Here is a 23,464-nt window from a genome sequence, read left to right as displayed (position 1 = left end):
ATTAAGAAGTGAGTCTGATATTCTCAGGGATTAGATCCTGGCGCTGATGTTCCCCTAGTGGTGTGATTTATTGGGGCTTTTCCCTCATTTCTAGTCTGTGTACTCATACCCCAGGGTTCTTCTGAGGACTGAATGAGATAACTTGTGTAAAGATTAGCACGTTGTCAGGCATACTGCTAGTAACCTTTCTGAGACTTGTAATTAATTTTATGTCTCACACACTTCAAATAAGTTCTATGAGGAATGTTTAGCTCATTTCAAACTTCTGGTCGCATGACATCAGTAATGTCTCATCTTTCTACTTTTTCTGTATTTTAGTGTTTGTCCAGAGTAAACATGAATGAATCCTTCATCCATGAGTTTTCAAAGAGAGATAACCAATTACGGAACTTTTCCAAGTATGCCATTGTATGCCTGTTTCTTGTGAATTGGTACTCAGTGCCTTTTTATTTAAAATAAGGAAGTATTTGGAAGTCCAAACCCACACACACAAAAAATCTGAGAGTATTTTTATTTGTTTTAAGTAGTATGGAAAAAATGAAAGAATAGTCTTGTGATGATTTTCACATCTGACTTCCAAAGAAAATAACAATTGTATGATGTCTGGTTTTAAGGTGTTCATATGTCATTTTTTAAAAAACAAGTTTCTGATCTCATTTTATTCTTGAAATGTAGATTTAGAAACCAGTCAGGGTTTGTGTTGTGTTGCCCTTAGATACTGTTAGCACTGGAGCTACCTGGGCTATTAACTGAATTACCCAGCAATTGTAGTAGTGGAAAATAGCTTTTAGAATACACATTTAAGGGGAAGGTTGAAAAAAAGTCTTTTATTTGAAATATAATTGACTTACATATTGCATAGTAAAAATGTTTCTCAATTTTGGGAAAATAAAAAGTTAAAATTTAAGTAGCCATTTAGCACAGCGGGTAGGGCGTTTGTTTGCCTTGCACGCAGCCAACCCGGGTTCAATTCCTCCATCCCTCTGTCCCTCTTGGAGAGCCTGGCAAGCTACTGAGAGTATCCCGCCCACACGGCAGAGCCTGGCAAGCTCCCCCGGGGTGTATTGGATATGCCAAAAACAGTAACAAGTCTCACAATGGAGATGCTACTGGTGCCTGTTCGAGCAAATCGATGAACAACTGGATGACAGTGCTACAGTGCTTTATTTAAGTATTTAGTTCCTCAACTCTTTCGGTTTCTTTTTTTGTTTTTGTTTTTTCAACCACACCTGGCTCTGTACTCAGGGATCACTCTTACATTGTCCAGTGGAACTATTTATGGTGCCAGGATCAAACCCCCGTTGCCTGCCTGCATTATCTCTCTCTGTGGCCCCTCAGCTGTTTATTATTATAATGTAGCTATTATTTGAGCAGTCCTTCAAAGTGCATTTATTCTGAAAAACCAAAATTCAAAACTGGCTAGAATTGCTACTAATTTTTTCTAGATTCTGCCTCAAAGCTTTTGAATCCATCTCTTCTCTCCATTCTCATCCTTGCTCATTATTTTGCACCTAGGTTGGTAGAACCAATTCCAGTCCAGTTCTGTTCTAGCCCACCTTCCTCACAGTTACTAAAGACACTTTGCCCTCAAATAAATCTTGCTGCTGGAGAAACAGTACAGCAGGTAGGGCATTTGACTTACATATGGCCGCCCTATAGTCTTCTGAGCACTACTCAGAAATGTGCACAGGGATAAGGGGTAAGCCTAGAGCACTGCAGGGTCTGGGTTCCCCACTCCTGACGCCCCCCCCCCTGCAAAAAAAAAAAATCTGTGGTGGTTCATGGTAGAGCCTTGCAAGCTCCGAGTGGCGTATTCGGTATGCCAAAAACAAAAAAAGTAACAATTCTCACAATGGGGACGTTACTGGTGCCCACTAAATCGATGAACAATGGGAGGACAGTACTACAGTGCCAAGGTGGTGGTTAATTAGCTGCATAAAACTATTAACTCCTTAACTCCTGGCTGCTCACAAGTTAGAGTCCACCCAGATTTGCTTTTTAAAAAAAAATCAGATCTTGCCCAGTTAGACCCATAGGCTTCAGCTCTATTGTGTGTATTTAAATCTGTGCAACTACGTTTAATTACTCATTTAATTACTATTCTTTCAAGACAATTCTGTTTTCTCGTGCCTCTGTGTCTCTTTACTCATTTGTTCAGTTTCCTGTGTGTCCAGGCTCCAACCTGTTTTCTAAGGCTAAGCATGAAAGTTGTCTTTCCTGCACAGCCTTCTTCTCTAAGCCCCATTCTCCTGCTCCATTCCTTTCTCGCGCTTAATGTGTTCATTTAAGCCTACTTAGAGTATTAAAAGTTGATTAAAATGAAACATTTGCTTTCCAAGACTTTGCAAATTCCTAGAAGGCTAAGTTTCTTACCTAGAAGAGTAAGACTCAGGGACTGGAGAGTTGGTAGAGGGTAGGGCGCTTGCTTTGCATGTAACTGACCCGAATTTGATCCCTGGCACCCCTATGGTCCCTAGAGGACTGCCAGGAGTGATATCTGATTGAAGAGCCACGAGTAAGCCTCAGCAACACTGGGTGTGCCCAAACGAATAAATAGAAATCATCAGTCATCTCTATGACCCTGCAACATACACAGCTTTTCATTAAGTATTTATAGCTTGATTATTGTTTAATATTGATTACTCTTAAAAACTTCAAATATAGGGGCCGGAGCGATAGCACAGCGGGTAGGGCGTTTGCCTTGCACGCGGCCGACTTGGGTTCGATCCCCGGCATCCCATATGGTCACCCAAGCACCGCCAGGAGTAATTCCTGAGTGCAAAAGCCAGGAATAACCCCTGAGCAATGCTAGGTGTGACCCAAAAAGCAAAAAAAAAAACTTCAAATATAAGCTGAAAGAAGGGACATAGAAGAATTAGTACTGTTACATGTGATGGAAGCATAAAGGACATGTAAGAAAGAGAAATTTTGAGGCTCTGGAATATAGGATTTTACCAATCCCATGGTACTGATATGGTAAACTGAAAATACTGATATTGAAGGTATAAATAACTCATAATAGTAGCACTGTCATCCCGTTCATTGATTTGCTCCAGCGGGCACCAGTAACGTCTCCATTGTGAGACTTGTTACTGTTTTTGGCTTATTGAATGTGCCAAGGGTAGCCTGCCAGGCTCTGCCGTGAAGGCGGGATTCTCTCGGTAGCTTGCCGGGCTCTCCGAGAGGGGCAGAGGAATTGAACCTGGGTCGACCATGTGCAAGGCAAATGCCCTACCCGCTGTGCTATTGCTCCAGTCCAAGTAGCTCACAATATTGAAGTAATTTAATATTTTCTTATTTTCATAAAAAATAATCATGGGCCACTAAAATTTTCCCTGAGTATAGAATAGTAAAAATGTCACATCTTCTGAAACTTATTTAACAGACCTATGTAGTGAGTACCTCTTGGTTACTTCAGAATTATAGAACTCCTGAAGCAGAGGTTCCCAGCTTATGTAGACTGAGTGATAATACTTTGATGCCTTTCTTAAAAAAAATAAAAATAAATTCATCCCCTTCCTGGAAATGTAACTCTTCAAGTAAACAAACAGAAAAGCCCCGCTATAGTCTCCCTTCTCCCACCATCACTGCAGCGCCCCCTAGAGGATGGCATCACCTGCTTTGGAAAATACCACAGCTGAAAGCACCCGAGATTGATGAGAAGCCAAAGGAGTTAATTGAGGTAGAAAGTGTACCTAAGTCTAGTGTAAAGGACGTGTAAAGGACATATGAGCCAATTATTCAAGACTTTCGCCGCTACGATCATTATTTCCATGCCTTAGAGAACTGTTGAGAGACGTTCATCTGGGAGGTTGATGGCTGTGCCTGCTTGCTCTCACCTCACATGTGGGTGAGTCTATGGGCAGAACGTTGGCACAGGACGTTTCCAAATGTAGAACAAAATACATTTAATTCCTTTTGCGAGGCAGCCAAAGGCTCTGAGCCAGACACCACAGTGGTACTTTTGGTTCCTGTTAATGAAAACAATGGCCTATTTCAGTTTGTCATTTGCATCCTAGACTATGCTTAACGTTGGAGATCAAGTTTTGGTTTGGCTTTGCTTGTCTTTTTCTTTCCAGACTTCTGTATAGCAGAAAATTCTACAAACTGAGATAAGGGACAATTTACTGCTAATTTGAGTTTTGCACTATTACTGTTCCTAGCCCAAATCCGGCTTGAAAAAAAGACATCTTTAGGGCTGTGTCATATGTCAGACACTGTTTAGGACCCAGCAGTAAAACACAGCCAACATTCTTGCTCGAATAAAATAGATGTAAAGACCCTGGATCTTCAAGTAACTAGCCCAGAGTCAAAGTGGGGAATGAAGCAGAATTCCAGGATTTAACTGAGAATTTAATACAGGTCATAGTAAAAAAATCCCTCTTCGTGGTTGTGAGTTGCTCCGGCAACTCTGATAATTAATATTTTTTCGATTTTATTTACCATCAGTAGTATCCAAACTAAATGGAGGTTAAAGGTAAGATGGCCTTATAATTTGTTTACCCAAAGCTCAGTGTTTGCATTTTTCTTTTCTTGCAGTTAAAAGTTTTATTGCAACTGTTAATTTCTTTTTTTTAAAGTTGCTTTCTTGTATTGGCACTTGACTGATAATTTTTAAAAGTTAAAATAATTTGAAAGTGTATGCTTATTTAAAATATGGTTTTATTTCGGGGGGCAGTGCATTGGTGATTTCAATATCTATCTGAGCAAAGTGCTCTTACATACCACTTCTTTTGGATTTAGCACTTACCCTGGAATTCTCCATGCTTTAAAGATTTCTCTTTAATGTAAGAGACCATCTAGGACTTTTTAATTTTCGGAGAAGTGAAATCATTCCAATAAGAACACGGAGCACCCAGATCCAGAAAAAAATACCACAAAAATTTGAAATTGTTTTTGTTATTTATTGCTTCATTCAGCACATACTTGGAGTTTACCATCTGCCAAACACTGTTTAGGACCCAGCAGTAAAACACAGCCAACATTCTTGCTCGAATAAAATAGCTATAAAGACCCTAGATCTTCAAGTAACTAGCCCAGAGTCAAAGTGGGGAATGAAGCAGAATTCCAGGATTTAATTGAGTTTTTAGTACAGGTCATAGTAAAAATTTCTCTTCATGGTAAAAATCACCACCTACATGGTGAGATTATTTAAAGTATTTGAGCGATGAAGTACAGACTCTTACTCAAACTTAGGAACTTTTTATCTTGGTTGAGAACAGATAAGTGGTGGCAGGTGGGATATTGAGTGAACATGGATACAAAACTCTTGCAATAATCCATCCAGCCGTTGACTGTAACCAAAAATGTGAGTCGGGTGGTAGCCAGGAAGTGAAGTGAGTGAGAAATGGCAAGTGTGGATAAACACTAAAATCCATTTGCAGTCATAACCTTGAGAAATTCAAGATTTCTGTGTTGGAAAAATAATGAAATCTACTAGCAGCCCCTGATTATTTTAGTTCTGCTGCAAAAATCTAAATCCACCCAGGTCCTTGCTGTGGTGTTGTAAAAAATTGGTAGTAATTTCCTTACTGATTGAAATACTAGTGAGTGCACCAGAGAGACAGACAGTAAAGGAGTAAAGGGGGCCAGGTGTTTCCTCTCTATGCAGCAGCCCCTTGTTCAGTGCTCAGTACTGCAGGGATTGACTCCAGAGCGGAGCCAGGAGTAACACCTTCTGGTGTGATCCAACCCTATTCCCAAACCCATAGATATAAGTGGGATTTTTAATATAAGGTTCTGTTATGGCTACAGAGATTTCAGAAATCACTTTGTTACATGATATACATTTTGTCAAGACAAATCCAAGAGTCAGAGATGATGGGACTTGCACTTTACTGCTGTACACAGTATGATTCTCCCCCTCCCTACCCTAAATCAGTCTACTTGAACTTTAGCCTGGAACACAACAGGACTGTGGCCCAGTTCCTGTCCAGAATACCCTTTCCAGGGCCCATAGTGCATTTGCCAACCTGGGTTTAATCCCTGGCACCCCTGTGGTCCCCAGAGCACCCCCCAGGAGTGATTCCTGAGTGCAGAATCAGGAGTAACCCTTGAGCATCGCCAGGTGTAGTTTAGAAACAAACAAACAAAAATATCCAGTTGCAGTAGTGTTATATAGTGCAATTTATATATAGTGTAATACCAGTTTACTGTCGTAAGGTATGTAATTGAGATTTTATTTGTTTTGGAAAATCTATCACAGACAGATTTGGGTATGAAGTATGGCTATGCAGTATTTGTCCAAAGAGGTAAAAGCATTAGAGTTGCCATTCTCTGTCAGGAAAGAATGTGGATAGACCAGTTTTAAGTTAGAGTCTGTGGCTCAATTTTTAACATTGTAAACAGAAGATTTAACTTAAGTATTCAAGTAGATTGTCTAGGATTCAGTTAGATAAATGACAGTTAAGTGCATGTAATCTGATCTGGAACTTACAGTTAGGATTCATCCATTAAGAGTGATGTTTAGTTAAGGGTATTTCTCTTAGATATTGTTTAGCTGTGCTCTCTTTTATTAATGGAATTTACACAATGTTCAATAAATTATATATCATTTAAGTTCTCATTGAAAATTTTACTAATTCAGTTAGTCAGATGTTTAGTATTGCACATGTTCATATAAGCTATATATGTATAAAATATTTAATTCATTGGAAGATGTCAAAAATTGGAATGTAAGGACTTATCTGGTGAAAGAATTATAGTATAAGTAATTCCTCATTTTCTTAAATATGTGCTGCTGCCTTCATAATTTTAAGAAGTTACAAAAGACTTTTTTACCTGAAACCTATCAACGAAATCATCAGCAATACCATCAAAACACACCCTGAAGCCAGCCGCCTGTTCCATTTTCACTGGTGTGATCCCGCTTTCAGACACTGTCGTCTCTAGTTTGGACTGTAGCAGTGATGTCCTCAGTATTTCTGCTTTCATAAGGCAGTACGTGATTTCATCAAGCTGAAAATAAAAATTTCTTGGGTGTTTTGTTTTGGGGACACACCTGGCTGTGCTCAGGGATCACTCCTGGCAGGGCTTAGGGGAGCCTATAGAGTGCCTGGGATTGAACCCTGGTCAGCTGCATGTAAGGCCTGTGCCCTACCCACTGTACTCTCTCTCTGGTTTTATTTATTTTTTTGTTTGGGGGCCATAACCGAAGGTGCTCAGGGCTTACTCCTGGCTCTGCATTCAGAGATCACTCCTGGCAGACTCAGCGAACCATATAGTGTATAGGGGAAGCAAGGCAAGCTCCCTATCCACAGTATATCATTCCAGCCAGCGGGGTTTATTTTTAAAGTACTGTGGTAGTAGCTAGTACTCTCAAGTGCAGCTATAGACCAAGTAGTGTTTTACAATTAAATTAAAAATAAATGCAAAATGCACATAGTTTAACAGGAAGATTATGGAGATCTTGAGCCAGCTTGGATCACTGGGTTACTAAATTCCTCAAAAACAAGACCCTGGATCTTATTCATTCTTTCTCTCTTTTAATACTTGGTTTAAAATAATAAGATGTGATTAACTATATAGGTAATTGGTAGGAAAGACAACAAATTTACTGCATTGGCACATCTCATAAACCATATAGGTAATACCTCTGTGTATATTAGACACAATTTAGTAAGCATTATATATATACATATATGTGAAACATGATTTAGTTGGCATTGCACATTTTATGTTTTATTTTTAACCAAAAAATGTTGGAATCAATCATCAGGAAACAGAATAGGAAAATAAAGGATTTTTTTGTTCTGACTTTGGAAAGCAGCTAGGTAATGACTTTAGTGATGGAAATAAGGAAAGCTTTAGCCCATTGCTAGTCCAACTTTTCCGTGAGGCACAGTTACAGACTTACAAACTTTTCGTGCTTAAGTTTCAGTCATACACTGATCATGTACCCATCCCCTCCACTAGAACCCATTCTCCACTTTAATGAGAATGAAAAGGTGCTGGAAATCTTGTTGAACGTTTGGATTTTGTGGAGATCAGAGACATAGTACAGAGTGAAAGGCATTTGCCTTTTATGCAGCCTACCTGGCCCAGCTTAGGATTCCTCAAGCACGGGCAGGTGTGTCCCCCCAACAAAACAAAAAGTATATTAACAAAATACAGGTTTTGGTTTAGTCGACCTAGTGTGGTGCCCCACATACTGTATTTGTAACAAGTTCAAGGTGAGGTGACAGCTGCTGTTTTGCAAACCCCACTTCAGCTTTCTGGGGAAAACTTTATATAAATTAAACATGAAATGTTGACTCAAGAATTCATCTTTTCTCTTTTCCTTTTCTTACCTGTAACACCTATTTTATCTCTTTACGGTTACAACTATGAGTGCAGAAAAGCAGAAAATATTTCATTACTTTTAAGAAATACATAAAGGGGCCTGAGAGATAGTGCAAGACCTAATGTGCTTGCCTTGTACGTGGGAGGCACGGGTTCGAGCCTCAGCACCACATATATGCCTTTGACTGCCATCAGGAGTGATTCTTGAGCACAGAGCCAAGAGTAAATCCTAAGCACCCCACCAGATGCAACTCTTTACCTGCCACCTCACCTCCCAAATCCTTAGAAACTAAAAAGATGAATAAACTTGAAAATAAGACTCACCAATAGAATATTAGATATGATACAAGGTTGAGCACAGGAATTCTTTCTAATATGTATGTTGAAGAGTGCGAAGGTATTGGGTACATGACATAAATTTAATTTTTATACTCGTGATGTGGAAAATCCATATCTGAAGTCCTGAGTGACTGACTGATATGTCCCAAGGACCTGTTGTGAGACTAGATGAAGTTGATAGGAAGGAAAGCAAAATGACGAAATGAGTAGTTTATTTTGGGGGGTAGGGGGCACTTAAACTGATGGGAATGAGTAGATATATTTCTATCTGCAAAGAAAGGGCAGAGAGGCTAGTTCATAGAGTACACAGAAAGTAGCATCTAAATCAGTAAACGTAACTCTGTTTTAGAGGTGGATTTTTGCCATTCTTTATTACGTGTCTTTTTTAGCATATATTTTGCTAAGTTCTATCACCTTTGTATATTTTCAGAATTTTGCCTACCATTCTTGTTTCTTGTTAGTGAATTTCTCCTTTTCTTTCAAGACTCACCTAAAGAATAATCTTTTGTCCAGTCCTACTGAGTTATTGTACTCCCTCCCTAGTTCCCTGGCTTTTGTGGCATTTCGTTCTTTGTCTGCCCTTAATTCTTATTTACTGCTGTCTTTTTTTTCTAGCTTTACATTCCTTTGGGAAGAGAGACCGTGTTTTAGAAGTTTTTGTATTCCCCAGCCAACTGACACACACAATCAGCTCAATTTATGCTAACTGGAAGGTAGAAAAGTGGAATGAATAAATAAAAACATAGCTATCTAGATTCTCAATCATGTATTTCAAGTGGGCAGAATGAAAATGAATAATTTATGCAATTTCATTTTGACAGGTAAACCCTACTAGAAAACTGTTAAGAAAACTAGAGCATTTCATTCTTTCCAATGCAAAATTGTGTTTATGTTTTGCATAGATATATGATTATGTATATATGTGTATTTTTATTTCTTTTTTTTGGAGGGTATGAGGCAATCCCAACTTCCAAGCAGTGGTCAGGAATCCAAAGGACTTCTCAGCCAACCAGTGATTCATTGTGAGGTCCAAGGGATGAGGTGCTGCTTGCATCCTGAGATGTCAGGAATTACCCAGCCAGGCTGGTGATGCTCGGGCAATGAACCCTCCATCTGGAAAGGCTTAGGGGATATTGTCATACCCAAAATGGAAGTGGGGTCAGCTATGTGCAAGGTTTGTGCCTTAACCCCTGTGTTTTCTCGCCAACTCCTTAGATAAATGTTTTTAAAACTCAGGAGCTTTTTTAAAAAAGTTTTTTGGGCACACTGAGCAGTGCTCAGGGGTTTCTCCTGGCTCTGCACTCAGAAATCACTTCTGATAGAGCTTGGGGACCACCTGGGATGCAGGAATCAGACACAGGTCGGCCGTTTGCAAGGCAAGCGAACTGCCCTCTGCACTATCTCTCCAGTCCCCAAACACAGTCGCTTTCTGGTTTGGCTAAACTCATCCTAGAATAGTGAGGCAAGGGTCTGAGTCAGTATTGAATTCCAGTGACTTTGAGGGTTAAATTGGAAGAGATGGCCTGATCCCTCCATAGAGATGCAGCCTTCCAGCTTTAATAATCAGAATGCTATGCATTTAGCTGGAGAACTATCTTCAAGCTGGAAATAATGATATGGTAAGAAGCACGAGTTAGTATAGTTTAAACTGCACATAAATCTTTAAAGAATTCCTGAGTACAGTAGTAATCAGCAAAACCTCCACAGTAGAAGAACATTTTTAGATATTTTTCTGGAAAAGTTACAGTGCCTGTGTGGAAGGGACTGTGGTAGACCGCATATGGAGTGTGAGTTAATTATTGGTGAGATATTGTTATGAAAATATGTGCCCAGTAGATGATTGAAAGAAGCATTAGGGTCTGTGAGGACTGATTCATAGCTCAAATATGGAGCCCTGCGATGGTATCTTTTTCCTGGTATGATTTAAAAAAGCCTTGTTACAACCAATGTGACTATGGGCAGAGTTGGTCCATATAGTGCCATGAATTTTCCTTCTCTGTGTGTCTATAAGGAAACATTTCATTGGCATGCTTTGGAAGTAAGAGTTTGACTTTCGTAAGTGAAATATTCATTTTAAGGGATTTCCAGACTTTGGGTCCAGTAACTGTTGAGACTAACCTTGCATATGTTGTCACCTAAATGTCAGGAGTCCTGGGCAACATTAATGGAAATAGCATCTTGGAAACTTAATGTGAGCAAGGTCTTAAATTAGAATGTTTGTTGTCAGAAGGTTCAAAGCAAAGCCATAAGTCACTTTAAAATTTGCCTTGTAGCTACAATGAGATTATTTCCTTTTTCACTGGAACTTTAGATGTCAGTCATCCTATTTTTTTTCAATCATTCAAAATTTGGGGTTTGAGTTTCTTGTCTGTTTGCATGAATATCAGCATTGTTTCAGCAAAGAAAATCAAACAGATTCTAATTTGTTAGGAAGATTGAATTTTGGAGCTAAAGCTAATGGTACTTGGGGCTCACTCCTGGCATTACTTGGTGGATCATACACTGACAGGAGTCAGACCAGACCAGCTGTATGCTAGGTTAGCATCTTAGCCTCTAAACGGCTTTTAAAGAAATAATGTTATAAAAAGAACTGTCACTGTCACTGCTCATTGATTTGCTCGAGTGGGCACCAGTAACGTCTCCATCGTGAGACTTGTTGTCACTGTTTTTGGCATATTGAATACGTCCCGGGTAGCCTGCCAGGCTTTGCCGTTTGGGCGAGAGACTCTTGGTAGCTTGCCAGGCTCTCTGAGAGGGGTGCAAGAATCAAACCCTGGTTGGCCGAGTGCAAGGCAAACACCCTACCCACTGTGCTATCGCGCCAGCCCATAAAAAGAAGAACATTTATCAATATTGAATATGAAACAGGTAACATATTAAACGTTAAAAACACAAATTCTGAGGTATTTTTGGAGCAATAGCACAGTGGGTAGGGTGTATGCCTTGCACGCAGCCAATCTGGGTTTGATTCCTCCGTTCCTCTTGGAGAGCCTGGCAAGCTACCAAGAGTTTGCACCTGCATGGCAGAGCCTGGCAAGCTACCCATGGCGTATTCAATATGCCAAGAACTGTAACAAGTCTCACAATGGAGACGTTACTGGTGCCCTCTCGAGCAAATCGATGAACAACGGGATGACAGTGCTATAGTGCTATAGTGTAGATAAATTAATCTATATTAAGTCATTCAATATTCTTTTAGATATTAGTTGCTCAGGAACAGATGTCAAAAGAGTTTACAGAATGAAAGAATGAAGAGTAATTTTACATATTTGTGGGCAGGCCTAGGACCCCACTCTGTGTGTAGCCTGGAGGACTTACTCCTTGTTCTATATTTCAGGGGTGCAGGTGTTCTCTTTGAAATCTGAACCTCTTGCATTTTTCCTGTAACTACAAAGTCTTTCAGAAACAAGTGAAGCACAGTAGTTAAACACCTGAGGTAATTTCCAATTTGGAAGGAATGCATTACTGCTGCTTCCTAGAAGGTTTTTTATTTGATAACTTAGTCACAAAAACAACATGCACTCTTTTCACATGGGTTGATTTACTTTTTCCATTGATGTTTGATTGTTAATTATATTCTGATAATAGCACTGACAGGGAGAAAGGAATGCGACTTTAAATTCTATATGATGAGGCTTCATTTGGAATGTGAAGCTCAAGTCTCATGAACTGTTCAAATGTACGATTTTGGTAGCCAAACTTGTTCAATCTTGGAGGTCAAATTATTACAATAGAGAGGGATCACTTTGACAGTTTATTACTTCAGGTTTTTTGGATCACACTTTTTTAATTTAAAGAATCAAACACAAGAATTATTTGAGGAGTTTGATTTTGACCTATGATGGATAATTAAAATAATTGTTTTCCCACAAATGTTGGCCCAACAGCCAACATTTTAAGATCATAGTTAAAAAGACAAGCATTTGATTTTCTTCAGCCACTTCTACATTGATGAGCTGCTGAAAAAAATCCCGGAGAAGGAGAAAGTATCAAAGGGAAAGAAAATGAAAGTTACAATGACTGTTTTGCTCTAATCTACTGTGATGATACACCTTACTGGTAAGGTAGCTACATTAGCTATTAAAAATATATCTTGATTAATTTCTAGCTTCCCTTGTCTAATTCAAGAACAATATGGCAGATATACTGTTACAGAATGAATTTATACACTCATTCATATTTTACAAGGGTGGCAGTCAATGGAATTTCTGTACATGTATAGATAACTACATAATTTCAGATTTCTGTAAGTACTATAATTATTAAGATTATTATTTATCTCTAGGCTTACTTCTGAAAATTTTTTTGTCAAGTTTAAGATTTTTCATTATACTTTCCATATAGTGCTGTCTTACTATATGTGGAACCGACTTAAAATACAATTGGAGCCTAAGAATGGTAATTGAATTCTACAATTTTTTAGTAAGAAGACTTCTTTGAAAATGTTTCTAGTCTCTAAGATGGAGCAGCTATGGATGTAGTTGAAAAATAAGTGGTTTTGGTTCCTACACACCTCAAATGAGCATTTTATAAAGGAATGGTAATTTTCAGTTTGGTTTTACTTCAAATTAGCTCTGGGTGAATAGTTCAGGAGGAAAATATGGAAGCCTGCTGGCCATCTTGCTTTAATTTACAAACCTGAACTTAAATAGAAATATATAGAAACAAACCTACATTTAAATGGGATGGGTATGAATTGTTGGCAGTCTAAGAACCTGAAATATTATGTTGTGTCATAAAAATAGACATCCTCTGCTGTTGTTATGTTACAGTATTTCTTCAGTTACATTTTCAGTGCTTTTTTTCCCCAAACGTAATCTTCAGTTGAACTTGACCTAAATATGTATGCTGTACTAGGTTTTAAAATAGGTGATTATTTGGGGGACTAAAAAGATCATACTATGTGAAGGCACATATGTTAAGTGTGGCTGATCCCATTTCGATCCCTGGCACCATGTGGTCCCAGGACTATCAGTGAATGTGGTCCTAAAAGAGCATCAGTAAATATGGTGGTCCAGGTAACCCATGGCATCACAGGACCTCCTCCTCAGGTGCCAGCAGCCTCAGGCCAAGCGGTCAAGTCTTCACAGGAGTGGCCCTCAGGAGCACTGCTTGGGTGGCCTCCCCACCCCCCCAGGAATAATTACTTTTAGTTGTTTTTTATTTTTTTTAACTGAATCCGTGAGATAGACAATTACAAGGTTGTTGCATTATTTGTGGAAATATAAATTGAATCAGCCTCTATGGAAGAGCAGTATAGAAGTTTCTTAAAACATAAAGTAGATCTATGATATGGAAGAAAAAAAAGACATACTATCCAGGGCCTGTTCCCCTGGGAAGCTATCTTGCTTTAGAGGTCACTTGCTCTCTAACTAGATGGATACTAAAAAAAAAAATCAGCATTATACTCATTTGGAGATCTCCCAAGAGTAATTTGAAGTTTAATTTGTTTGGGTAATTAATGGCAGAAATTTGAATGACACTCTTTTATGGTGGTATAAAAATGCAATTGTAAAAATTAGATCTGGTTTAAAAAACTTTAATAGTATTATCGTATGCTATTTGGCAAATATAAGTGCTTGACTGATATTAACTTCAAGTTTATACTTCTAATATCTGTAACACAAAACCAGTCACCTTGCATATGTCAAAGTAGATTTAAGACTTTAATGAAAAGTAGCTACTTCTATTTTTAGTTTTTATTTACTTATAAGTTACTTTGTATTTCTCTAGCTAGTAAAGAGGTATTATCATAAAAATACAATTATACTTTTGTAAACATCTTATGCTTTGGCTTTGATAACATGAAATATTCCTTAAACAGAAAAATATGTGAATGAATAAATGAGTAACATTCTCCCATATGCACCTCTTTTCCACCCTCCCCCCAACCTTTTTTTCCTTTGCCCTATAATAATGATTAGGTTTCTTTTATTCTTTAAAAACTAAAGCAAGGAAACACATTTCACATACACTTTGACAACTTATCTTTTTAAGCTTTTACCTAATCTCTTTTTCTCCACTTAATCTCCCATTCACTTATCAGTACTCTCTGTTATGATTTTTCTGTTCATCATTGATCTAAAATTGCACTTCATCATAAATTAGGCCTTAGAAAATCTTATCTTTTTTTTTCCTCCATGACATTTTGCTTTTCTGGAATCTCTTATCCCATTCTTGTATAGTTTCATTTCCTCCCTTCTAGTTTCTAAAAAGCTTAAGAATTTTTCTTAACTTTCATTAGAACACTTAGTTTCTTTTCCTACCTCACTGATTTTTCTTTTAATTTTAGTAATCACAGTGTTTTTACTTACCTTTTCTGTATCATCTTTCTAATGTAATTTCTCTCTGGGTGATTATCTTTAAAATATCTTTATTTTCACAGAACACCACTCATATATTTCCACTTTATTTGACACAGAGACTGCATGTATAACAGACACCTCACACTCGAAATATGCATAGAACTATGTAGACACACACTTTTACTGCAACAAGCGCTTTGTGGATTCTTTCTCCTAACTTGGTAACTTTATCAGTCTTCACCTCCCCACCTCCTTCTCATCTGCCTTCAGTCATCCATCAACCGGTAGGAATTCAAATTCCTAAACATTTCACTCTGTTCTTTCATCTCTTTGTTATTGGCATAAATTGTGTCCTCATGATCCAGTCCCCAAACTCTTTCTTATCCTTTTAAATATTCAGAGTTCTTTCGTTAATAATGTTGTGGGCTGAACCCAGACCTACCTAACTTTGTTTCTAGGAACACACTGCGATGCTTTTATATTGAATTAGCGATTTGACTGTCAGAACCGGGACACATGGAATATTTCAGTATTGTAATTAACAATATTTTGTTATTGAGGCTGGAGAGAGAGAGAGTACCATGGGCAGGGGGCTTGGCGTGCACATTGCCTAGCCCGGTTTGAGCTCTCCAGCATGCCATGTGTTCCCAAGCACAGAGCAAGGAGTAAGCCCTAAGTACCACTGGGTGTGTCCCCCAAACCAACATACACATACACATACATATATATGTGTTAACATGTATTTTATGAGTTATCTGTACGAGTTACCTAAAAGTATAAATTAGAAATACTCATTGAATATTGAATATAAAAATGTGTACACTTAGGAAATGAGTCAGAAAGAGAGAGACAGACATAGAAAGATTGCACTCATCTATGGTATATAGAATTACAGAGTGGGAGACTAACACCCAAGAACTGTAGAAATAAGTACCAGGAGGTTGACTCCATGGCTTCGAGGCTGGCCTCACGTTCCGGGGAAAGGTCAACTCAGAGAAGCGATCACCAACTACATTGTAGTCGAAGGCCATGTGGGGGAAGGGAGTTGCGGGCTGAATGAGGGCTAGAGACTGAGCACAGCGGCCACTGAACACCTTTATTGCAAACCACAACAGCTAATTAGAGAGAGAGAACAGAAGGGAATGCCTTGCCACAGTGGCAGGGTGGGGTGGGGGGGAGATGGGATTGGGGAGGGTGGGAGGGACGCTGGGTTTACGGGTGGTGGAGAATGGGCACTGGTGAAGGGATGGGTTCCCGAACTTTGTATGAGGGAAGTATAAGCACAAAAGTGTATAAATCTGTAACTGTACCCTCACGGTGATTCTCTAATTAAAAATAAATAAAATTAAAAAAAAATGTGTACACTTAGGAGGGGAGTTTGTTCATCCCCACTGGTTCTCGGGCTATTCTTGGCTCTGCGCTCGGGCATGACCCCTGGTGATGCTCAGGGGACCATAGGTAGTATCTGGAATTTGAACCATTGTTATAATCACAACACGCACAAGATAAATGGCTTACCTCTTGTACTTTCTCTCTGGCTCTAAATGCATGCATGTTTCATAGAAATCAGATGCACTAATCATTCATGTATTTAAGAATGGTCAGTCACCTTGTCTGTATGACAAACATGGAAAATAACAACCTGAGTCCCCTGAGCAATTTATAGTCTCATGAAAAACCATATAGACAAATGCTAATAGTACAGTGTAAGACTGCTAAACAAGAATTATGATGAGTTTTATGAGTACCAAAGTGGGAACTGGTTTTACATTAGAAAAAAATGCAACAAGTGTCAGAAAAGTGTTTATGTAAAACTGGATTGGGAATGGGTGGTCAGGAGAGAGTGTGGCAGTTAGAGTGCACGACTACCTTGGTTCGATTCCCAGTGCCAATGCATCGAATTTTTGGGACCTTCTATTCAACCTGGGGTGTAAGTATTACTGGTGTAACCCCTGGACCTCCTGAGCACCGCTTGGGAGATTCCTCATAAGAAAAACAAAAGTCAAACACTGGATTTTGAAGGGCAATATATAAAAAGGTCAAGTATGTTTACGTATATCCATGTGCACTTGTATAGTTCTAAACATTGGAGTAGATTGCAGGACTTACAGTAGATGGGAGGCAAGGAAACAAGTTAGAAGGCTAGTGCTAACATCTACGGATAAAATGATGTGAATCCAGATTAAGATTCTGAGTTTGCAAAGAGAAAATATAAGCACTCAGCCATACTATATTCTAAAGAAACATCTGAATTGTGCATGATGTATTTGCTTGTTTATTTTTGTACTTATTTGTTTTAAACTGTAGACTTGGGATGTAGAGCTGGAAAGATCTGCGGAATCCTGGGCTGAAACTTGTTTATGGGAACACGGACCCACAAGCTTGCTTCCGTCAATTGGACAGAATTTGGGAGCACACTGGGGAAGGTAGCTTCACGTCTTTTTGTTTCTGAAAATATAAGCATTTGAAGTGATACAAGATGCACTTTTATCACTGCAGACTTTTAAAGGCTTAGCACCTAAAGGTGAAATAAGTACTAACCCAAAGAGTGAAAAACAAATAACCAGGATGATCAACAATATTTTATAACTGTCACTGTCATTTTGTTGCTCATCTATTTGTTTGAGCGGGCACCAGTAACGTCTCTCATTGAGAGACTTATTGTTACTGTTTTTGGCATATCCAATATGTACGGGTAGCTTGCCAGGCTCTGCTGTGCGGACTCGATACTCTCTCGGTAGCTTGCCGGGCTCTCCGAGAGGGGCGGAGGAATTGAACTCGGGTCGGCCGTGTGAAAGGCGAATGCCCAACCGCTGTACTATCGCTCTAGCCCGTAACAGTATTTTATACTTGTTTTTAAGTTATTAACATATCATGCCAAAAACAGTAACAAGTCTCACAATGGAGACGTTACTGGTGCCCGCTTGTGCAAATTGATGAACAACAGGATGACAGTGCTACAGTGCAACATATTAATAATGTGTTCAAGTGTAAGAGATTAATAAATGACACAAAAACGTGTCTCTACCCAACTGCATTATACTATTTTGGCACGGTTTGTTTACTTATGTTTTCCCTACTTTGTTTGATCGGCGTGGTTATTTTCTTTCAAATAGATATAGGCCCCCAACTTTTCACGTGCAAGCCTGGTACGATGAAGTGAGAGACTTCAGTTACCCATATGAGCACGAGTGCAACCCGTATTGCCCATTCAGGTGTTCGGGTCCCGTCTGTACTCATTACACACAGGTATGTTTCTCTGTAGACTGTGCTTCATTCCTCTGAGTTAAATTTAAATAACTATAGAAGAATTTAGACCCTTGGATTTGCACCTCTCTTATGTGAATGCCCTTTGTTATGTCATTAAAAAGAAAGTTATGAACAACAAAGGCAGTTTTCAGAAAAATAACACAGCATCTACTTACATAGATTTTTGCTTAAAAGTTTACATCAGGGACTGGATCGATAGCACAGCGGGTAGGGCGTTTGCCTTGCACGCGGCCGACCCGGGTTCAATTCCCAGCATCCCATATGGTCCCCTGAGCGCCACCAGGAGTAATTCCTGAGTGCATAGCCAGGAGTAACCCCTGAGCATTGCCAGGTGTGACCCGAAAAGCAAAAAAAAAAAGTGTACATCCAACTTGTTGGGAGATTTTCGAGCAGTGCTCCTGGGCTAGGGCCACTCTCACTGATATTCCGCCTTCGTTATGTAGTGTGATGCACATCAGGGTGTGGCAGGCCATGTGGCCGTAACCCCCTTGGTACTGTGGGCCATTGAGGAGGCACACAAGAAGGCAAATGGTTGGGTGAGGACAGTGTGGCCCCAGAAAGTATAACCAAATGTTGGTTACTTTCAAAGTCAGGTGTCAGTCCTTTGGGGGCATGCCCAGTAGTGCTTGGTGCTCAGGTTCGTAGTTTTTAGAACTTCTAGAAGTTCTAAAGGGACCCGGTAGTGGTCAGGATCAAAGCCAGCATGCCAACCATTTGCTCTGCCCATTGAATTATCTCTGTGACCCTTAGGTATCTTTTCATTTTGTTTTTCCAATGAATAGAAATTGTTTTGTTTGCCAGTGGAATTCATTATTTACATGTTTGAAACTTTTTAATTGTTCACTATTTGCATTTGAAATAGGATGTGTTCTAAGTTTCTAAATAAGTAACAAGGCTGATTCTATTAGACAAGCAGAGCTCGCAGCGGCTGAGTTTCTAGAATTTCTATGGCCAGTTATTAGTAACCATAAAGCACATTGTTTTGTATGCCTTGCATGTGACAAGATTAAGATCAACATTGAACTCCCTGATAACCAGTGAGACAATGAAAATATCACATTATATAAGAAATTGGAAGACCTAAATACTTTGCTCAGTACTTTCTGTCTAAGGTGCGAAGAGTTTTGTTTCTTTATTCACAGAAGTATTAATATGGTATTTTAGGTTTGTAAGGCTGGAACTTTTATATTATTTAGCATACATGTATTTTGAGGATGCTGCATTTATAGCCTGACCATTTTTTCCTATAGATTTCTTTGGTTCTTTAAATTAAGTACTTTGCGAGGTCTCTGGAAACCTGTCCATTTTGACATTGCCTCATTTTATCCTGAATGATGTATCTCGAGTTCAGTCTTATATATCTTTCTTAGACATGTTGTCCTTATCTCAGGCTACTTTATCTGAGCCTTTTGCTTTCCTGACACAGGTGGTGTGGGCAACAAGCAGCCGGATAGGCTGTGCCATCAATCTGTGCCATAACATGAACATATGGGGGCAGATATGGCCCAAAGCTGTCTATTTGGTGTGCAACTACTCCCCCAAGTGAGTAGACAAAAATATTAATTTCATTCACATTGTTTTCTTAACAACTTGAAAATCACGCTATGTTCCTAAACTTTCACCCTAATACCTAGTCTGTATTAACCAGGAGAGTGTATTCTTTCAACTTAGTTTACTTCAGAGCAACAATTATGACTGCTTACTGCATAAAATCAAAGTTTGAAAGGATACAGAAATTGACCTGTGGACACAGGGTTCTGCCTTTGTCCCAGCTGTATTCATTGTGCTCCCATGCTGCACAAATATATGGTTATTTTGACTGTTGGAGATTAGCAAATCTAGATTCACCGAAAATGTATTTTTACCTATGTAGAGACTATTCAGATGGCTATGTTGAAAAACATACACAACTCCTCAGTGTCCAATCTGTCTCCACTATGTTTTTATTAAACACAAAACGGAAGTAGATGAATATTCTAGAGTAGAGTTCAGTGTCCTGCAAAACCTTAATTTTACAATTTTCAACAAGGTACATAGTATATTACTTCAAATATTTTCAAGGCAGTGAGGCCACAATTTATATTTAAACTTAGTAACCTAAGAGAACTCTGTGATGAAGTATATAAATATCCTACATCTATAAGCAAATAGTATTTAGAATCATTCTTAAGCAGTTCCATTTTGTATTATCTTGTGCACTGTGTTTGAAACTACCTGTTAATACAGTTGACAATCTCTTTAAGGGGAAATTGGTGGGGCCATGCCCCCTACAAACATGGACGGCCCTGTTCTGCTTGCCCGCCTAGTTTTGGAGGGGGCTGTAGAGAAAATCTCTGCTACAAAGGTATGTGCTGTTTTGTTGTACTATTCAAGTTGCTTATATTTTAAAACCAGCTTCTGCATTGATTTCTATTTATAAATCCAAAAGCACATTTAATTATGACATGAAGCTTCAAGTAAGTCTAATTCTGTTTCCGGTACTTGGGAAAAATTACTGAAATTAAAATATATGTATGTGTATGTGTATATATGTATATATATAGAGAGAGAGCGAGAGCGAGAGCGAGAGGGAGAGAGAGAGAGGGAGAGAGGGAGAGTGAGAGGTAGAGAAAGAGAGACAGAGAGAGAAAGAGGGGGAGAACGATCTGGGTGAAGGATGGACAGTGGTTAAAACTCATACTTAGCCTACAGCTGACCCAGGTATTATCCTGGGTACCACATGGTCCTCTAAACATCAAAGGATGTTGCCTGGATATCTCTGAGAATGACTAGGTTACCCCTGTAGCCCCCAGCACCAAGAAGTCTGAGCAGAGTTGCATCTTCTGAGTGTAAGGAGGACTGGCCCACAGTGGGAAACTTGCTGTAGGGGGAAGAGGACAGTTAGGATAGAAAAGAGACCACAATGACAATAATTGTTAGAAATGATCACTCTGGAAAAGAGTTGAATGCTGAAAGTATATGTGTGTATGTATGTGTGTGTATCTAGATGACAACCTTTCAGTAACTGTATTGCAAACCACAATGCCCAGAGAGAGAGACAGAGAGAGAGACAGAGAGAGAGAGAACCTGCCTTAGAGATGGAAATGACAAATGACAGACATTGGTGGTGGGAAATGTACACTGGTAAAGGGAAGGGTGTTGGAACATTGTGTGACCTAAACCCAACCATGAACAACTTTGTAACTGTGTATATCATAGTGATTCAATAGGAAAAAAAACTTTTTTATTAAAAAAAAGGATTGCATCTTCAGGTCCTAGCATGGAACCACTTGCAGGAGTACCCCCACCCTTTATATAAAGCAGAAACAATCAAACAATCTTTAAATCTTTATAGCATTTGTTAGTCTGTCATATGAATATGTATTTAAAGGAAAATTCCATGATTATTTCAGATAACCATTTCTTATGTTTCCTTGAAATTAGCCTAGAGTGACAAGAAACTTTAGAGTTATATAAAACATTGTTATGTATTGTTGACTAGAATTTTCATGTTTTTTGTGGTAGGAGTTAAGATGTTTAGCATCAATTTTTTTCTGCCATTAAAAACTTATTGCCAAGTCATTATCCTTGAGTCTTACAAACCATAATGAATTGTACTTATTGTTCAGGTGCAAAGTATATAATTTTTTTCTGTCAAAGTAACAAAAAAGGTTTTATCAAAAATATAGCAAACCCATTGGAGAAGTTGATTTCTCAAATGCATTTAATGACCTCAAATGAAAATATTAGTGGGGGGGCTGGAGTGATAGCATAGAGGGTGGGGCGTTTGCCTTGTACGCTGCCGACCCGGGTTCAAATCCCAGCATCCCATATGGTCCCCTGAGCACCGCCAGGGGTAATTCCTGAGTGAAGAGCCAGGAGTAACCCCTGTGCATCGCCAGGTGTGACCCAAAAACCAAATAAAAAAAGAAAGAAAATATTAGTGGGTGCTTATAGCATAAAGATAAACTGAGAAGACACCATTGGAAAGTAATACCCATAGACAGTGTCCCAATGGATAATTTGGATAATTTTTTTTCTCTATGATGACTAAAAAAAAATTAATTGCAGAATAAGAAAATACATGAATAAATGCAAACATTTCTTAGCACATGTAAAAAGCTGTATATTTTCCCTCCATATCTGGTTACCTTTTCATTATAATTAGCAGACAGAAAAGATCCATGCGTGTCTCTGTGCTGGAGGAACCATGTTTTATTTCTAGAAATGCGGCAGTTTTCTTCATTGAGCGTGATACTGTTTTTCAGCCCCAAGCCTTCAGCCTACCTTTCTCTCATTAACAACTCCTGTATTTTATTTAAAGTAGAATTTTCTATGACATCTTAGCTAAATACATTCTGTGCTTGAAATTATTTTCGTTTGTTAACTTTAAATTTCCGCAAATGGAACTTCTTTCTAAAAAAGGAAAATATTCTCTTAAAAACCTATTTTAGTAAATAAGAAGGACGTGTCCATGCTTCTTTAGATCATGTTGTCTTTGGGGAGTATCTTAAATATGACTGGCCTGAAAAATTAAGAAATTATTTCATTTTTTAAGCAAATTTAAATTCAGTAAACCCAGACTTCGTTAGATCACTCTGTAGACTTGGTGGCATGAAAAAAAAATCACGGATGCTATGTTAAAACTAAGTGAACTTTAGAATGATTCCATTTCATATTAACCCAATGGGAGCCAAAGAGTAACAAGAGTTCAAACTCATTAATGTCTGTTTTGCATAATCCAGTGCAGTCTGAAACCAAAACATGCCCAAAAGCAACATGGATTTTTCACTAGTTTAAAATGTTCAAAGGCTTAGAAAGTGAAACATTATTTGGTCATTAATGCATGGGTCAAGTGGAATTCAGGTTAATTAAATAAATTCTCTCCAACAGAGGGTTCAGATCGGTATTACCCTCCTCGAGAAGAAGAAACAAATGAAATTGAACGGCAACAGTCCCAAGTACATGATACCCATGTCCGGACAAGAGCAGATGACAGCAACAGAAATGAAGTGATAAGCACACAGCAAATGTGTAAGGCCTTTGCGTGACATACAGAACTTAAAAAATGCCAGAGATGCAATTTTTTACAAATGCCAGGCCGGAAAGATAGTATAGTGGTCACAGTGCTTGCCTTGCATGTGGCTGACCAGATTCAATCCCTGACACCCCATATGGTCCCCTGGTGAGCAATCCAGGAGTGATCCCCGAGTGCAGAGTCAGGAGTAACCCTCTGCACCACCAGATGTGGCCCCTAGAACAAACAAACAAAAAATTTAGAACAGTTACAA

The 23,464-nt window shown here is 38.8% G+C and overlaps 1 protein-coding gene across 2 annotated transcripts in view; it reads left to right on the top strand.

Annotated features, from left to right (window-relative positions):
- The window catches only part of CRISPLD1 (cysteine rich secretory protein LCCL domain containing 1), a 40,278-nt gene that overhangs the window by 2,832 nt on the left and 13,982 nt on the right, over positions 1-23,464 (top strand). The window contains exons 3-7 of one of the 2 annotated variants that reach the window (XM_004602380.2): positions 17,232-17,350; positions 18,041-18,173; positions 19,621-19,736; positions 20,438-20,538; positions 23,067-23,207. In XM_004602380.2, coding sequence (XP_004602437.1) covers positions 17,232-17,350; positions 18,041-18,173; positions 19,621-19,736; positions 20,438-20,538; positions 23,067-23,207 — 610 coding nt within the window. Of the gene's footprint in view, positions 1-17,231; positions 17,351-18,040; positions 18,174-19,620; positions 19,737-20,437; positions 20,539-23,066; positions 23,208-23,464 lie in introns of those variants that run through there. The other variant, XM_055127862.1, reaches the window with a different exon arrangement.

The sequence above is a fragment of the Sorex araneus genome, chromosome 2, assembly GCF_027595985.1.
Source record: "Sorex araneus isolate mSorAra2 chromosome 2, mSorAra2.pri, whole genome shotgun sequence".
Lineage (NCBI taxonomy): Eukaryota > Metazoa > Chordata > Mammalia > Eulipotyphla > Soricidae > Sorex > Sorex araneus.
Note: the sequence above shows the minus strand (reverse complement) of the source record. Positions and strands in the feature narration are given on the sequence as shown.